Source organism: Metarhizium album (genome assembly GCF_000804445.1).
Source record: "Metarhizium album ARSEF 1941 chromosome Unknown scaffold_38, whole genome shotgun sequence".
Taxonomy (NCBI): domain Eukaryota; kingdom Fungi; phylum Ascomycota; class Sordariomycetes; order Hypocreales; family Clavicipitaceae; genus Metarhizium; species Metarhizium album.
Window position 1 is genome coordinate 146,800 of NW_024467612.1, and position 12,660 is coordinate 159,459.

Genomic DNA, 12,660 nt, shown 5'->3' on the forward strand with positions numbered 1-12,660 from the left:
CTGCAAATTATAAAAGCAGCGTTCGCTGCTGTGCATCATATGATCACAGTTGCTCTCGGCATTCATTCCGATATGCTTTTATCCGCCAGTCATCACCAAGGAATATGAACTCAGTCGTCTTCGAAGAAATCGTGATCGTCAAAGTCCCCAGGTTGAGCATCGGAATCGTATCCGCTCTGGCGAATCATAGGCGGCGTTCTGGGTTGTTCAGCACGCTCCTTGTGACGTGGCGGTGTATTGGGGGAAGCCGTCACTTTCTCTGACCTTCGAGAGCTGTTGGACCCTCTTCGGTCACGGGCCATGGAGCTGCTTCCTCGTGAGGTATAGCGACGGCCTGTGCTTGAGAAAGCTGTGGGTTGCGGCCTGTTGTCCGACGTTGGCGCTTGGCGCAGACCCGAGGCGGGCGGTGTCAGAAGTCCGCTGAGCAAACTGCTCTGGGAAGAAGGGCCACGCCTGCTCTTAGAAGGTGTCGAGTGCCCCCCGTTTACAGGAGAGCTTAGAACTCCAGAGATGGTGCGGAAGCTTGGCTGACTTGACTTGCGCCAGTTGCCCCAGGCAGCGGCAATCGGACCAATGGTCTGAGCAACACGAGGCGTGGCAGCTTGGATACTCTGAGCAATGTTGGGCAAGCTGATAGCTGAGCCTCCATTCAAAGCTCTCTCACGCTCCTGTTCCTCCATCTGTAGGTTAGCCCGGAGTCTGATGGCTGCGTCCTTCAGGGTATCGCGGTCGTAGTGGTCGCGGGACAGGGCGGAAATAATATCTTGAAGATCGCCGTGCCTTACGGCGAGTAGCTCGCGCAGCCAGCTGATTTCATCATCGCGCTTTGAAATTTTGGCAGCAGCGTCAGGATCAACTTTGGAGAGGGACTGCTCAAGCTCCTCTACTCTCTGTTCACGTGCCTGAAGCTGCTCCTGAAGAACCATGATGGACTCTCGAAGAGCCTGAGGCGAGATCTTGTCAGGAGGTCCGAGAGACTTCAACGCCTGTGGAGGTTGGGAGACGACAGGTGCAGCGCCAGATTCGACTCCAGCCGTCTTTGCTGCCTGAACGGCGGCGGCGGCAGCTTCCTTGGCGATTTCCAACTTTTCTTCAAGATGTATGATGCGGTCCTGGAGGTGCTCGATCTTGGATGATGAGAGACTGAGCCTTTCGAGGAGTTGCTGCTCAGTGCGTGAAGCATCTTCAGTAGCGTTGTTGACTCGGCGTTCGTAGCGGGCTTGCATGTCCTCAATCTCATTCTGATACTTGCGCTCGGCCGCCTCCAGCTCCACGGCCTTTGTAGAATGAGCCTCCTCGAGCAGCATCTCATTCTGGGCCCTGGCAGTATCAGCTTCGAGTTTGACGTTGTCGAGCTCGGTTCGAAGCTTGGAGTTCTGTTCCTCTAATTCCTCACGAATGACATTGACCTGGTTGTTGGCTGCATCGATTTCGGTTTGCAGAGACATTCGGGTCCGCTTGACTTCGCTGGCGCCAGACTCTCGTGCTTCTTCAAACTCGCGCTGGTAGCGTGAGGCAGCTTGTTGGAGCTTGTGGTTGTCGGTCCGTAGCTCGCTCAGCAAGCCCTCAAGTCGCTTGCATTCGTTGATGGCTCGCATGCCAGCTCTCTCATTCTTCTGTAAACGTTCCATTTCTACCTCGAGACGCTCACGGGTCTTTGCTTCAGCCTGCAATCTGGCCTCGAGGACTTCTTGTCTGGCACACATAGCCTGGTCTCCCTTGATGTGGCGAGCATTTTCCTCGGCCACCTCGCGGGCAGCATTGCCCATGTCGTCCTGTAGGGACAGAAACTTGGATCGCCAGGATTCACGAAGCCTCTCATTCTCCTCAAGCTGAGCAGTCAGAGTGTTAAGCGACTTCTGCAGGTGCTTGTTCTCATTCAGAGCATGTGCAAGCTCTCCAGCAGTTCGTCGTGCAGTCTCATCGGCCCTCTCGGCTTCTGACCTCCAGTGGTGGTTGTCCTGGCGAACAGCCTTCAAATCAGCATCTAGGGCGTTGAACTTATTCGTCATTTCGGTCTGAGACTTGGTCGAATTGGTCTGGGCGGCCTCCAAAAGGGTCATGCGCATCGCGTTCTTGCCCCCAGACTGTTCGAGACTTTTGATTCTTAGGTCCTTGTCATCCAGAACATCGCGGAGCCGGCCTTCTTCTTCGGAAGATATTCGAAGAAGTCGCTGCACCTCGGCGAGTCTATCTTCGGCCGCACGTCGAGCCTTTACTTCTTCTTCAGTCTTATCCTCTTGAAGTCTCAGACGCTCTTCCAGATCAGCAACCCGCTGATCAAAAACACTGCGGTTAATGATTTCCACCTCGACACGAGTTTCAGCGGCTTGGAGCTTCCTGTTCATCTCAGCACCAGCATCTTCGGCCGCACGGCGTTCGGCGATTTCCTTCTCCGTCTTCTTTTGCTCGTTGGAGAGTCGTTCTGCGAGGTCCATCATCATGGCCTGAAGCTCGTTGATCTTGTTCTGGGCATGGTCCTCGGGCCCGGGGGTGAGTAGGTCTCGGCCTCGTACCTCACCCTCCTTCTCTTCATCTGGCAGAGAGGAAGTCTTCAGACTGGCTGTGAGGTGCTCCTTCATTTCCTCCAGGGCTTTCAAGATGGCAGAGTCATCATACACGGGTGCTTCTCTTTCCATAACTGGGGCGATAGGCTGGTTGCGTTGGTGTGCTGCGAAGGCCTCTGTAACAGCGAGTCTAATATGTTCCATCCTGCGATCACGGCGCGGGCTAATGGAACGCTGAGGAGCAGGTTCGTCGTCTTCGTCGTCCGCGTCGCTCTCCTTCATTTCAGATGACGTACTACGCGTTTCACGGCGCGTCGACGTATTGCGACGGCTTCTAAGAGCCTCTTGAATGGAAGCAAGTGTCTTCTCCAGGGGATCTAGCCGAGAAGCCAACAGAGAGCCAACAACCTCATTGACACGGCCGTCAAAGAACTGAGCGCGGCTCTCCAGCTTTTCATACTCATCTCCCGTGAACGCAGCCTCCCAATCACTAGCTGGTTCGCTTGCAATCTCGGGGTCGTCAGACTCGTTGGCGAGCTCAGGTGAGCGGGTGCTGATGGGCGGGTCCACAAATGGATCTTCTAACTCGGTACTCAACATTGGGGTAGTATTGGAGATGGCGTCGAACTGGCGGGGAGTAACACCGGTTTCGTCTCTAGAGAACCCATCGATAGGTGGCTGAAGAACCTCAGCAGGAGCATATTCCGGTGAATGATTAGGCTGCGGCTGCCAGTTCGGGGGCTGGGGCAACTTGTTGACTCCCATGGAGGGGTCTGTTTCCATTTGCTGCATCACTTCGTCAATCTCTTCGAATGTGGGCTCGCGATTGTCGCCAAGGTCGATCAAGCGCTTGTCCTGGGAGGCATTAGGAACAACTGCAAGTTCCGGCATTGAGAGCGTGACAGCTTCGTCCTCAATGGACTGGATAACATGAAGCTGCTGGACGAGATCAGGCGATTGGGGCCTCGCAAATCGGGATGCAGCAAGGCCCCTAGGCTTGGGCGTGAGCTTAACACGGGGAGCCTGAAGTGTAGACCCGGCGGCAGCTTCCTCTTGTGCAACTTCTTGAGCGGGATCTTCCTCCAGTTTACTGCTGCCGGGGCTTGGAAGGTAAGCAGCTGGCGATGCGCTACCAGGGATGAATGGCACAGCAGTGGCCGACGGGGACTTTCGTTCTTCGCTTCCTCTGGTCCTGTGTCCGGACAGGCCACTCGATGGCGAGACCCGCGTGGCAACTTCTGGTTCAAACTCCAAGTGGAGAGGGTTCCTGGCTGTCTCTTCGGTCTCTTCGGCAGTTGAGGTTTCAGATGGAGCTGCCGTCGTAGCCTTGGTGTCAACATGATCAGAAGTGATTACCGAAGACAATGAGGTATCCCCGAGCTGTGTCTGTTCCCCATACGTAGAGCCTTCTTCCGCATCACTATTATCATCCTTGACTTCACTCACGTGATCAGGCTTGACGTCTTCTTCCTCTTCTTCGGGGCGTTCAGCAAACGTAGGCAACATATCACCATCAGGTGCGGAACTCTTGGCACGCTTGACTCTGGATTCGTCCACCAGGTGGCCGTCGGGACCTTCGCGGAGATTATCGTCTTCAGAACGGGGAGATTGGGCAGAGGATCTGCTGGAAGGTCTGACAATGGGTATGGCCTTGGACTTCTTCGCTGGGCGCACAATGTCTCGCGCTGGAATGGTAACGTTGCCAAAGATGGAATCTTGACGAGCAGCGTGACCACGTCCACCTGCCGGGCTGGTGACCAACGGCTGGAAAGGTGTGAATGATGGGGCGTCGGGTCGAAACTTGGGCCCCGAGGTTGAAAAACTGAAAACGCCTCGTCCAGGAGAGAACGAGGGTGCACTGGCATGCATCTTGGATGTGCCGAACTGTGGGACAGGGTTGATTGGTTCCAGAGACGTAGGGACCTCCTTAACACCTGACTGGAAGGCTGCCGGCTGGAAGCCACCTGTGAAATTGTACATGCCACCCGGAGTAAAGGTGCTTTCAGGGTTGAACTTGAATTCAGGCGCCTGGACGTTGAGTTTCGATAAAGATGGCTTGCTACCGTGGCTGGATCGTCTGGTGCTAGCAGCACCGGAGTCTTGATCCTGCCATGGGTTACTGACAGTAGAAAACGTCTTTTGGTGTTGTCCAAAGGCGGCAGAGAAAGTAAAGTCCTGTACAGGGGTTCCCAAATCACTGGGATTTGTCTCGATCTCTTGGGCTTCATCCTCATCCTTTTGTGTCTCTGGTAGCTCCTTCAAAGAACCCAGCTTGCCCAGGCCTTGCTCGTCGATTTGCTCTTGAAAGAAGGTTTGTGTCAGTGAGTGTCCTCTAGAATGAGGTCTGGGATGGTGCAGCTCCATGGGTTTGCCAGGTTCATTAGCAAAACGCTCGGCGATCGTCAGTCCATGAGATGGCTTATTAAGACCTTGCATGGGAGCGAAGGGCTTCGTCACTGTAGACCGAGGGTTGTAGTCCTCGTGTTCGAGTTGATTGCGGAGTTGCTCCTCAAGATGATATTCAGCGTCGTCAATCTCTGCTTGCAGAGTGTCGCCACTATTGCGGGCAGTAGGTTCTGGGGTCTTGGAGGGACTTTTGCTCAAATCATCCTCATCATCCTCGCGTACATCCTGTAGCCGCGGGGACGCAATGGATGCCATCTGCTGAGGGAAGTATTGCAAAGACTGGTGACGCTGGTGAGGATTGAAGACAGGACTTGCAGATTGTTGAAGGCCATCGAAGCCATACGGTGACTGCGGAGACAAAATTCCATTCAGGCTTGCAAGAGGCGAGTCATTACGATTCAACCCCTGCAAAATACCAGCTGGGTTGGACCAGCCCTGTGGCTGATGAGCAAGCTGGAAGGGTGAATTACCAGTTGGTAAAGAGATCGACTGGCGAGGATTAAACTTCCCGGGAGCAAAGGACACCGGGGACGCGCCAGACGGTGCGCCGGGGCTTGTAGAAGCCGGCAAGAGTTGCGCAGGGAATGGATAACCCGGAAGCCCGTGAGTGCTAGACGTTGACGACGTGGGGATCGGGGGAGAAAAGGGCAGAGACGGATACATCGCTGAAGCCTGTCTGGACGGGTTGGTCGTTGGTGGAGAGACGGAAGATTCTGGGGGCTCCTCCTCAGCGAACGAAACACCCAATGCTCGCAGCTTGGCTTCTTGAAGCTCGTCAACGTAATTTTTCCATGCTGTGCAGACGTTAGCAGCTGTAACCGACCACATGCAGAGAGTTTGGGGGCTATACCGTTCAAGTCTGGTAACAAGACTTTATAACTTCTTTCTGATCGCTCCCGGGCCATGTCATTATCCGTGGGCCAATCTTGTCGGCTCTGGGAGTCATCGGTGCCGAGAGGTTGATATCCTTCCACGAAAAGGTCAAATCCATTCACGCTGTAACCTAGCTCCCTCCACGATGAAAACATTCTTTCCACTTCTTCAGGTCGGAGTGGCATAGGGGCACCTCCCGCGAAGCCACGTTGCTCGTCGCGGGGAACCAGGACCATGATATTCTTGCCTCTCCACGGCACCTTCTTCTTAATTCGCGGAGTCATCAAAGGCTCCATAGGCAACGGTTTTTCCTTGTTCTTCATGGGTGTGATGGGGGTCTCGGGCTCTCTACTTGGGTCGTGACCGCTGCTGTTTATGCTCTTTTCGGCAACCTCAGCTGTAGGGATATCAGCTCGGGGCTCAACTGGAGATGAACCCTCTTGTGTGAGATTGACCTCACGGGAGGTCTTCTGCAGCTCTACGTCGGACATGTTGCTGGGTTGTCTACCCGTTGCTACCTCGGGAAGCTCTTCGGGTTTCAGCGTTTCAACACTTGATCGTCGTCGGAGGTGAGTGGGAGACGGCTTGCGCGACGCAGGCTTCGGTCTTTGGGTAGCACGCGGGGTACGGGGATCGCTGTCGTCGAACCAAGCCGACTGCGAGCCGCTCAGTGAAGAGTGCTCGCTGTCGCTTCCGTCACTGAACCAGTGTCGTGGTTCGGCGTTGACCACACCAGTAGTGTGGGTGCGAATCCAATCCTCGGTGAGGCCCCTGTGTTGCCTCCTGGCACGATTGGCAAGAACCGCGGCGGCAGCACTGATAGTTGCCTGTGGCTGTCGTCGCTCGTCGTGATTTTCGCCCGGCTGCGGACGCAGGAAGGGCGTCTCAATGTTCAAGTGGTGAATTGGCGAGTCGTCCGAGGGCTCGCTGCTAAAGCTCTGCCGGCGAAGGTTATGATCTGTTCGCGGATAAGGGGAACCCCAGCTAGCAGTGCCAAAATGAGTATCTTCACTAATCTCAGAAGGCGGAGTTCTCAAAAGTTGCGCAACCCGGCCTGGCAACTCGGGTGCGGGCAGCGGAGGGAGGGCCGGAGATGACTCGATGTCTTCTTCTTCACCATCAGCCGTAGACGTGATCGACAGGGCCGGGGAGCTCGGCGACGGAAGTCGAGACCGAGATTCTCCGGTGCCGTCCTGTGCCGACGCACCAGGAGCAGGAGTCGCCGAAGAGATTGATGGCGACGTCTTCACGAGAGCCTGCTTCCAGAAGATGCGGTCCAATAGTTAGCCCGTGGGACATGGCGAAAAGCTTCAGCACACGAAAGCGGATTATGGTGATGAAAGAGGGACTTTGATTGAGACAGAGCACAAAGGCTCCAGCCTCCTGCATCAACCGTCCCCAAGACCCTCCTATTCCCAATGCATGCTGAGAAACAGACGAGAAAAATGGGGAGTCTCACCAAGTGAGATTCAGCGCAGACGAGGAATGTGTCGCCTGCTGCTGATTCTCTTCTATATTTTCCCTCACGGATTCGACCGCAAAACTTGCACGTTCCCGATGGCAGGTATCGCAGCCGCCGAGTTCGTGAGTCGTCGGCGAGTCAGCGAGTCAGCGAGTCAGCGAGAGAGCACAAGGTACTCCGTAACGCGACGCGTTTTGCCGCTAGGATTCCACCCCAAGGAAAGGGGGCGGGTCAACGGCACCCAAGCCAAGGGCCACGGTGCAGCTTTGTGGCGGCTCGCGGGCGGGAAATTGTGTGCAGTGCTGTGCTGCCTCCGCAAATGTTTCTACTCAACAGCACAGCGCAAGGCGACAGCATCAGAGAAGAACGACACAGGGACAAACACAGGGACGTGGCGATGCCGCCGGACACATTGGAGGGTCCCAAGTCGTCGGTCCGAGTCGTCAGGGAGCCCGATGGCGGGAGCAGGGCGAGAGAGCCAGAAACAAAACAGAAAGACGACACTGAGGATGGTGCAGAGAAGACTCCGAAACGAAAACACTTGGCCAAAAGGGAAGCTGGGGGCTGGGGGCGGCCACCCAGGTACGTACGGTACGTACTCCGGAGTCCGTACAATGGTGGTGACTCTGGTGAGTCGTGACTAGCTCCAGCCGGCTCGGTCAGCGTTTTCAGGCTTGGGCTTGGCCTTGCGGCTTGGGTGCTGCAAGTCTGGTGCCGCATCAACTGCACAGCTTCTGAACTACATACTTCATTGTCCTCCAAAGTTATTTGCATCTTCACCACTGAGTCTAAATTGGAGCGAGGCATCGACCCGGCCAGGTCTTGCACTGCAGGTCCAAGCGACACAGGCTGCGACGTGGGTCGATTCTGTCAGGTCTGTCTGTCTGTCTGTCTAACCAAGTTTGGTTCTCGTGGGGCCGCTCTTCTCTTCAGTCCATCCTCACTTCTTGTCGTAGCTAATCAGCACATTCCTACTCAAGTGCTTAAGCATCGACCCAAGGACAGCTCGCAAAGCAAAACGTCCCTACCTCCCTACCCTCTGATAGCTAGAGCCTGATGATGCTTGCTCTTGTTGTTCTTCGTCCTGCCGACATTCCGCCTCCTCCTTGGCACTTGCAGGCGGTTGACGACACGGGAACAGGACGCCCAGCCCGAACGCTTTGATGAACCGACCGACCCGCCCTGGCTTGCGCATTGCGGAGTACGAGTTAGGCACATGGCGCCGAGTCGCGACGTAATCTCGCTACAGGGGAGAGTGATGAATAGTGCAGCGAGGCCAGGGTTTGGCACGGTTTCATTGGCAGACTGACCCAGAATTTCAAAGGTACGTACTCCCAAACAATCATCAGGTCGTGGATCCGACAACGTTGAACCACCAAAAGTGCTCCGTACCTCCGTCCGGTTTGATTTGTGCCAGAATGCTATCAGTCCATGTCCCGTCCTCATATTCTCCAAGGTCTGCAAGAAACAGATTTATGTCAAAGCAACAGCAACAGTGCGGAGCAACGCCCACCCCAACTCCCACGATCTATGGGGTGCGCGCGAAATGCCGAGGGACGGACGGGCACATGCTCTTCTTGCTGGCTTGCGTAATTCTATGTACTTACTTACTTAGTAAGTACGAGAGAGTACTAGGAACTCTAGGGTCCACGGCCCTCCTCCCTCTTTGGCGTGGCCGTCTACTCCGTATGTGCTCCGTACTCCCAGCACTTTGCCCACCGCCTTTCTCGGGGAAGTGGGCCAGTCCACAGAAATGTCAGGCACCACAGCCGGGAACTACGTATTAGTCTGCCCGACCGAGTCCAAGTTCACCGCCCACCACTCACACTCACGGCTTACTAGCCACGAATTTTGAGCCCATCGCGTCGGTCCCTGTGGCGTAGCCTTCTCTCTCTCTCTTTTTTTTTTTTGTTTTCGCGTTTTACAAGCAACTCGCATGTCCAGAAACACGCCCCTTTGCGTGTGGCCTACAACAGGCCCGTACATCCACGTAAATTTTCCCGGTTGTGCGCACATCTTTTCTAGAGCTTTCGTGAATCAAGTTCGCAGAGACTCAAAGCCACAAAAATCCTGCATCTAGTGCCGGAGGCACGGGCCATGACCCACGTCGAATTGTTGAGGCGGCGCGTCTTGATTGGCTGGGAGCCCGTTTGTTAGCAACCTGGTCTTCGAAGCTTCAACCCAACCGCTCGTCTGCGCCTTCTCCAGTCGCTTACGGAGTAACTACTTAAGTAGTTTTAGACCACAGACAGACTCTGCACATGAAGCACTGCAACTTTGAAGTTTTAAAAAAGATGCGTGGTCCATGGCTTTGCTTTTTTCGTAAAGCCTCCCTTTATTGTCAGCCGCCACCAGATCGGCCCTCTTGTTCCCGTTGTTACATTCCGAGAGAGCCTGGCTGCGTGTTCATTTCTGTCCGCCGACTCTGAATCTGCTGCCAGCACGTACGGTTGGTACCCTTTGCGAAATGATCGTTGCTTATTAATTAGGGTGTCTATATGAAGTGTAGCTTTTGAGTCAAGTTCGCTATGCAATTGCCGAACACTATAGGCTAATTTTATACCATTCACCAACTGCCTTTCCTCCTACAACAGACATGTAGCATCTGTCTCCTTGGTTTCGTGAGCCGACACGTCCCGAATTATCAGTTTGTCGGCAGCTGCACAGAAATAGCTACGTACCAGCTCCTGAAGCCTCCGCGCCGTCCAAAAAGGTAAATGAAAGTGAACAAATATCAGCTTTGCCTATTTACGCATTGGGGCTATGCGTAAGAAAATTCCTAAACGCCACGTGGTAAACAATTGCCTCGACTGCCGTCAATGCCACTTGTAGCCGCAATTAAAAGTTGGCAGATGCATTGACCTGGCCAGGCTGATGGTAGTTTTCCAGAGTAGACTGGAAAGGGTTGCGTTGAGTATGAGCGCCTCCAGCACTACTGCCTCGCTCAGACTTTTCCACGCCTCTGGTTGCAGACATGTCAAAGGCCATGAGGCCGTCGTCCTCCTCACTATGCTTCTTGCGTCCCCAGATGCGCCAGGCTACCAATCCGAGAGCACCTAGAACGATGGCACCACCAACACCGACAACGACGCCGATGACAGTGTTTCGAGTCTTGGTGGGCATGCCGGTAGTCTCGCCATCCCCAGACGTGAGGCCAGGCGTAGAAGTCGTCTTCATGGTTGAGGAGAAAGTTGTTTTGGAACCGTCGGCATCAGTCTTGGTGAATACTCCGACAGAAGTTTGAACAACAGGGGTGGGAGTGCTCGAGGTCGGTTTGCTGCTCGAGCTCGTGGTTTGTGCTGGGGTAAAGCTGGAGCTTGGAGCAGCTGAAGACGAGGTTGACTCGGGAGTGGCAGACGGGGTAGCACTGGCTGGAGTAGACGACGGGGTGCTTGAAGAACTAGTTGTCGTAGTAGAGGAAGAGGCGGATGATGTAGACGTCGACGAGCTGGATGGAGCGCTCGTCGGGGAAGGCGTAGATTCCGAAGTAGGAGTAGTAGGGGTGCTTTGAGCCGTCCTTTCACTTGCTGAGCTTCCTCCGACCAGGTCGCTACGTTGGCGTGCAGCCAGGCCAGCAACGTCTAACTTATCCAGATGTTGCCATGTTGACTGAGCCACAGAGACGATTGCGGCGGCAACAAGCAGTTGCTGCAGAATCTGTTTCGAGTGCATATCGATCGGTCTTCTGGGGGAGCGAGCAGCGTCGAGGAGTTCCACGAATCAAAATACCCCTAAGGAGTAGGAGTACACGTCGGGAAGAATGTCGGGTGTCGTCTTTCTCCAAAGTGAGTGAAATGTTGTGCAACGAGCGTTTAAAGGCCCTCGGAAAACGACCAACATACAGATGCCCACTTTGGTCTTTCAAGACTGCGGTGATGCGAGATTGATAGTCATGTGGTGCGTGGACTGGGATGTCGTCGGGATAGTGAAATGAAAGCAGGTGGAGTTTCTTTCGCTGCAAGGGAAGACGCGGTGATTCGAGATTCTGGTGGAGCGGGTTCCAGCGGCGAAAAAAAAATTTTGAGAGGAAAGATGTTGGGAGCGTTTCGCTATTGTTAGCTTGGCAATGATGAAAGGGATCAGAAAAAAGAAAGGACCATCGACTGTACTAAGTACGTAGGGAGAATGTACTCACAGCCTCACAGAGAGGTGGGAAAAAAAAAAGGCAGGTGGGTGAGAGGAAGAAGTCACGCGGGCCAACCGTGAATCGGTGCGAAAGCCAGCGCCAGGGTGCCAAGGAGGGCGGTGGGCGGTGCGTGAAACTTCGTATTCCCTGGTTGGACAAGGACTGGCATCCAACCATGCATCCATCCATCCACAAACGTGGCACACCACAATTGTGCTCCGTGCAGACCATTCACAGGCAGCCAGTCGCAGTCGCAGTCGCAGTCGCAGTCGCAGTCGCAGCCGTCAAGGCTCGAGGTTAGAGACCATCACAGAGTTTTCGCTTGGGAAGCAGCGTGGCACACTCGGACCGTCTAAAACACCGGCATTTGAGAAAAGAAGGGGATTTCTCCCGACACTTGGTGCACCGACGACACGTAATCATCGGGGATGGCATGAGACGAGGGCTATTGGCCGCCGGCTGGTGGCCCCTGGCGGCTATTCTGGGCACGTTTATTGACGGGTCCCAGAATTAGAAGAGACCCTACACAGTCTCACGAGTGGCCGACCGACAGGACAGAAAACGGTTGGCAGGGACCCCCTTCACTAGCCCATGCCATGGACAAGCCCGTCCTGTGTCCGCTGTCAGGATGGCAACTTTCAGCCAAAGGTAAAGTAGGTAGCTCACGAGTACGGAGTACGGAGTACTTTGGGCTCCTTTGCATCAGCTTACTTTTACTCTCCAAGGTGCCTGACCTTGTCAGGTACCAGGGTACCTCGTCCTGTCGGGCGGGATTTTTGGTGGGGTGGAATCGCAACCGGCCATGGCGCCACTAGTTCCAGTATTTGCGAGGCGCAGCAGCCCTTGTGCGATGGAATTCTAAAAAACAGGCGTGGCTTGCCAGGTCAACGTAGGTACGGAATACCGGATGATTGTTTTTTCCACAATCACCAGCCTTTGTCACTCCATGACCGCGCCGTAATGTCGTTCTACTCATTAACGTTATTAAATGTCCTTCTGCTCGTTATTACATCTGTGTTGGTGAGATGGACTGCACAACGCGGATCATCTGCCCGTGTATCCGTGTAGCCTTGTGCGCCTGCAAACTCAATCTGATCCAGCGTACGGAGCACTCTGTAGATGCGGCAATTCGCAATCACTTCGTGACGGCGCTCCTGAAACCCATCAGCAACGCTTTGGCGTACGCACATCCCTGATATCAGTTTTGCTTTGATGACCTTTTTGGGTGGCAAATCTGGAATTTGCTTGAGAAGGGCAAAAAAAAAAAAAGACGAGCAGTGAGTTCC

The 12,660-nt window shown here is 54.5% G+C and overlaps 2 protein-coding genes across 2 annotated transcripts; both read right to left on the bottom strand.

Moving 5' to 3' along the window:
* Positions 1–110: 110 nt before the first annotated feature.
* On the bottom strand, positions 111–7,085 carry MAM_07904 (uncharacterized protein; the record flags this gene model as incomplete). The annotated part of the gene is made up of 3 exons (XM_040826702.1): positions 111–5,707; positions 5,764–6,938; positions 6,994–7,085. The coding sequence occupies 3 exons, from the start codon at positions 7,083–7,085 to the stop codon at positions 111–113; spliced, it is 6,864 nt and encodes a 2,287-aa protein (XP_040675334.1).
* A 3,001-nt stretch (positions 7,086–10,086) lies between these two features.
* MAM_07905 (uncharacterized protein) lies at positions 10,087–10,920 on the bottom strand (the record flags this gene model as incomplete). The annotated part of the gene is made up of 1 exon (XM_040826703.1): positions 10,087–10,920. One exon carries the CDS (start codon positions 10,918–10,920, stop codon positions 10,087–10,089), a length of 834 nt encoding a protein of 277 aa, XP_040675335.1.
* Positions 10,921–12,660: the final 1,740 nt, after the last annotated feature.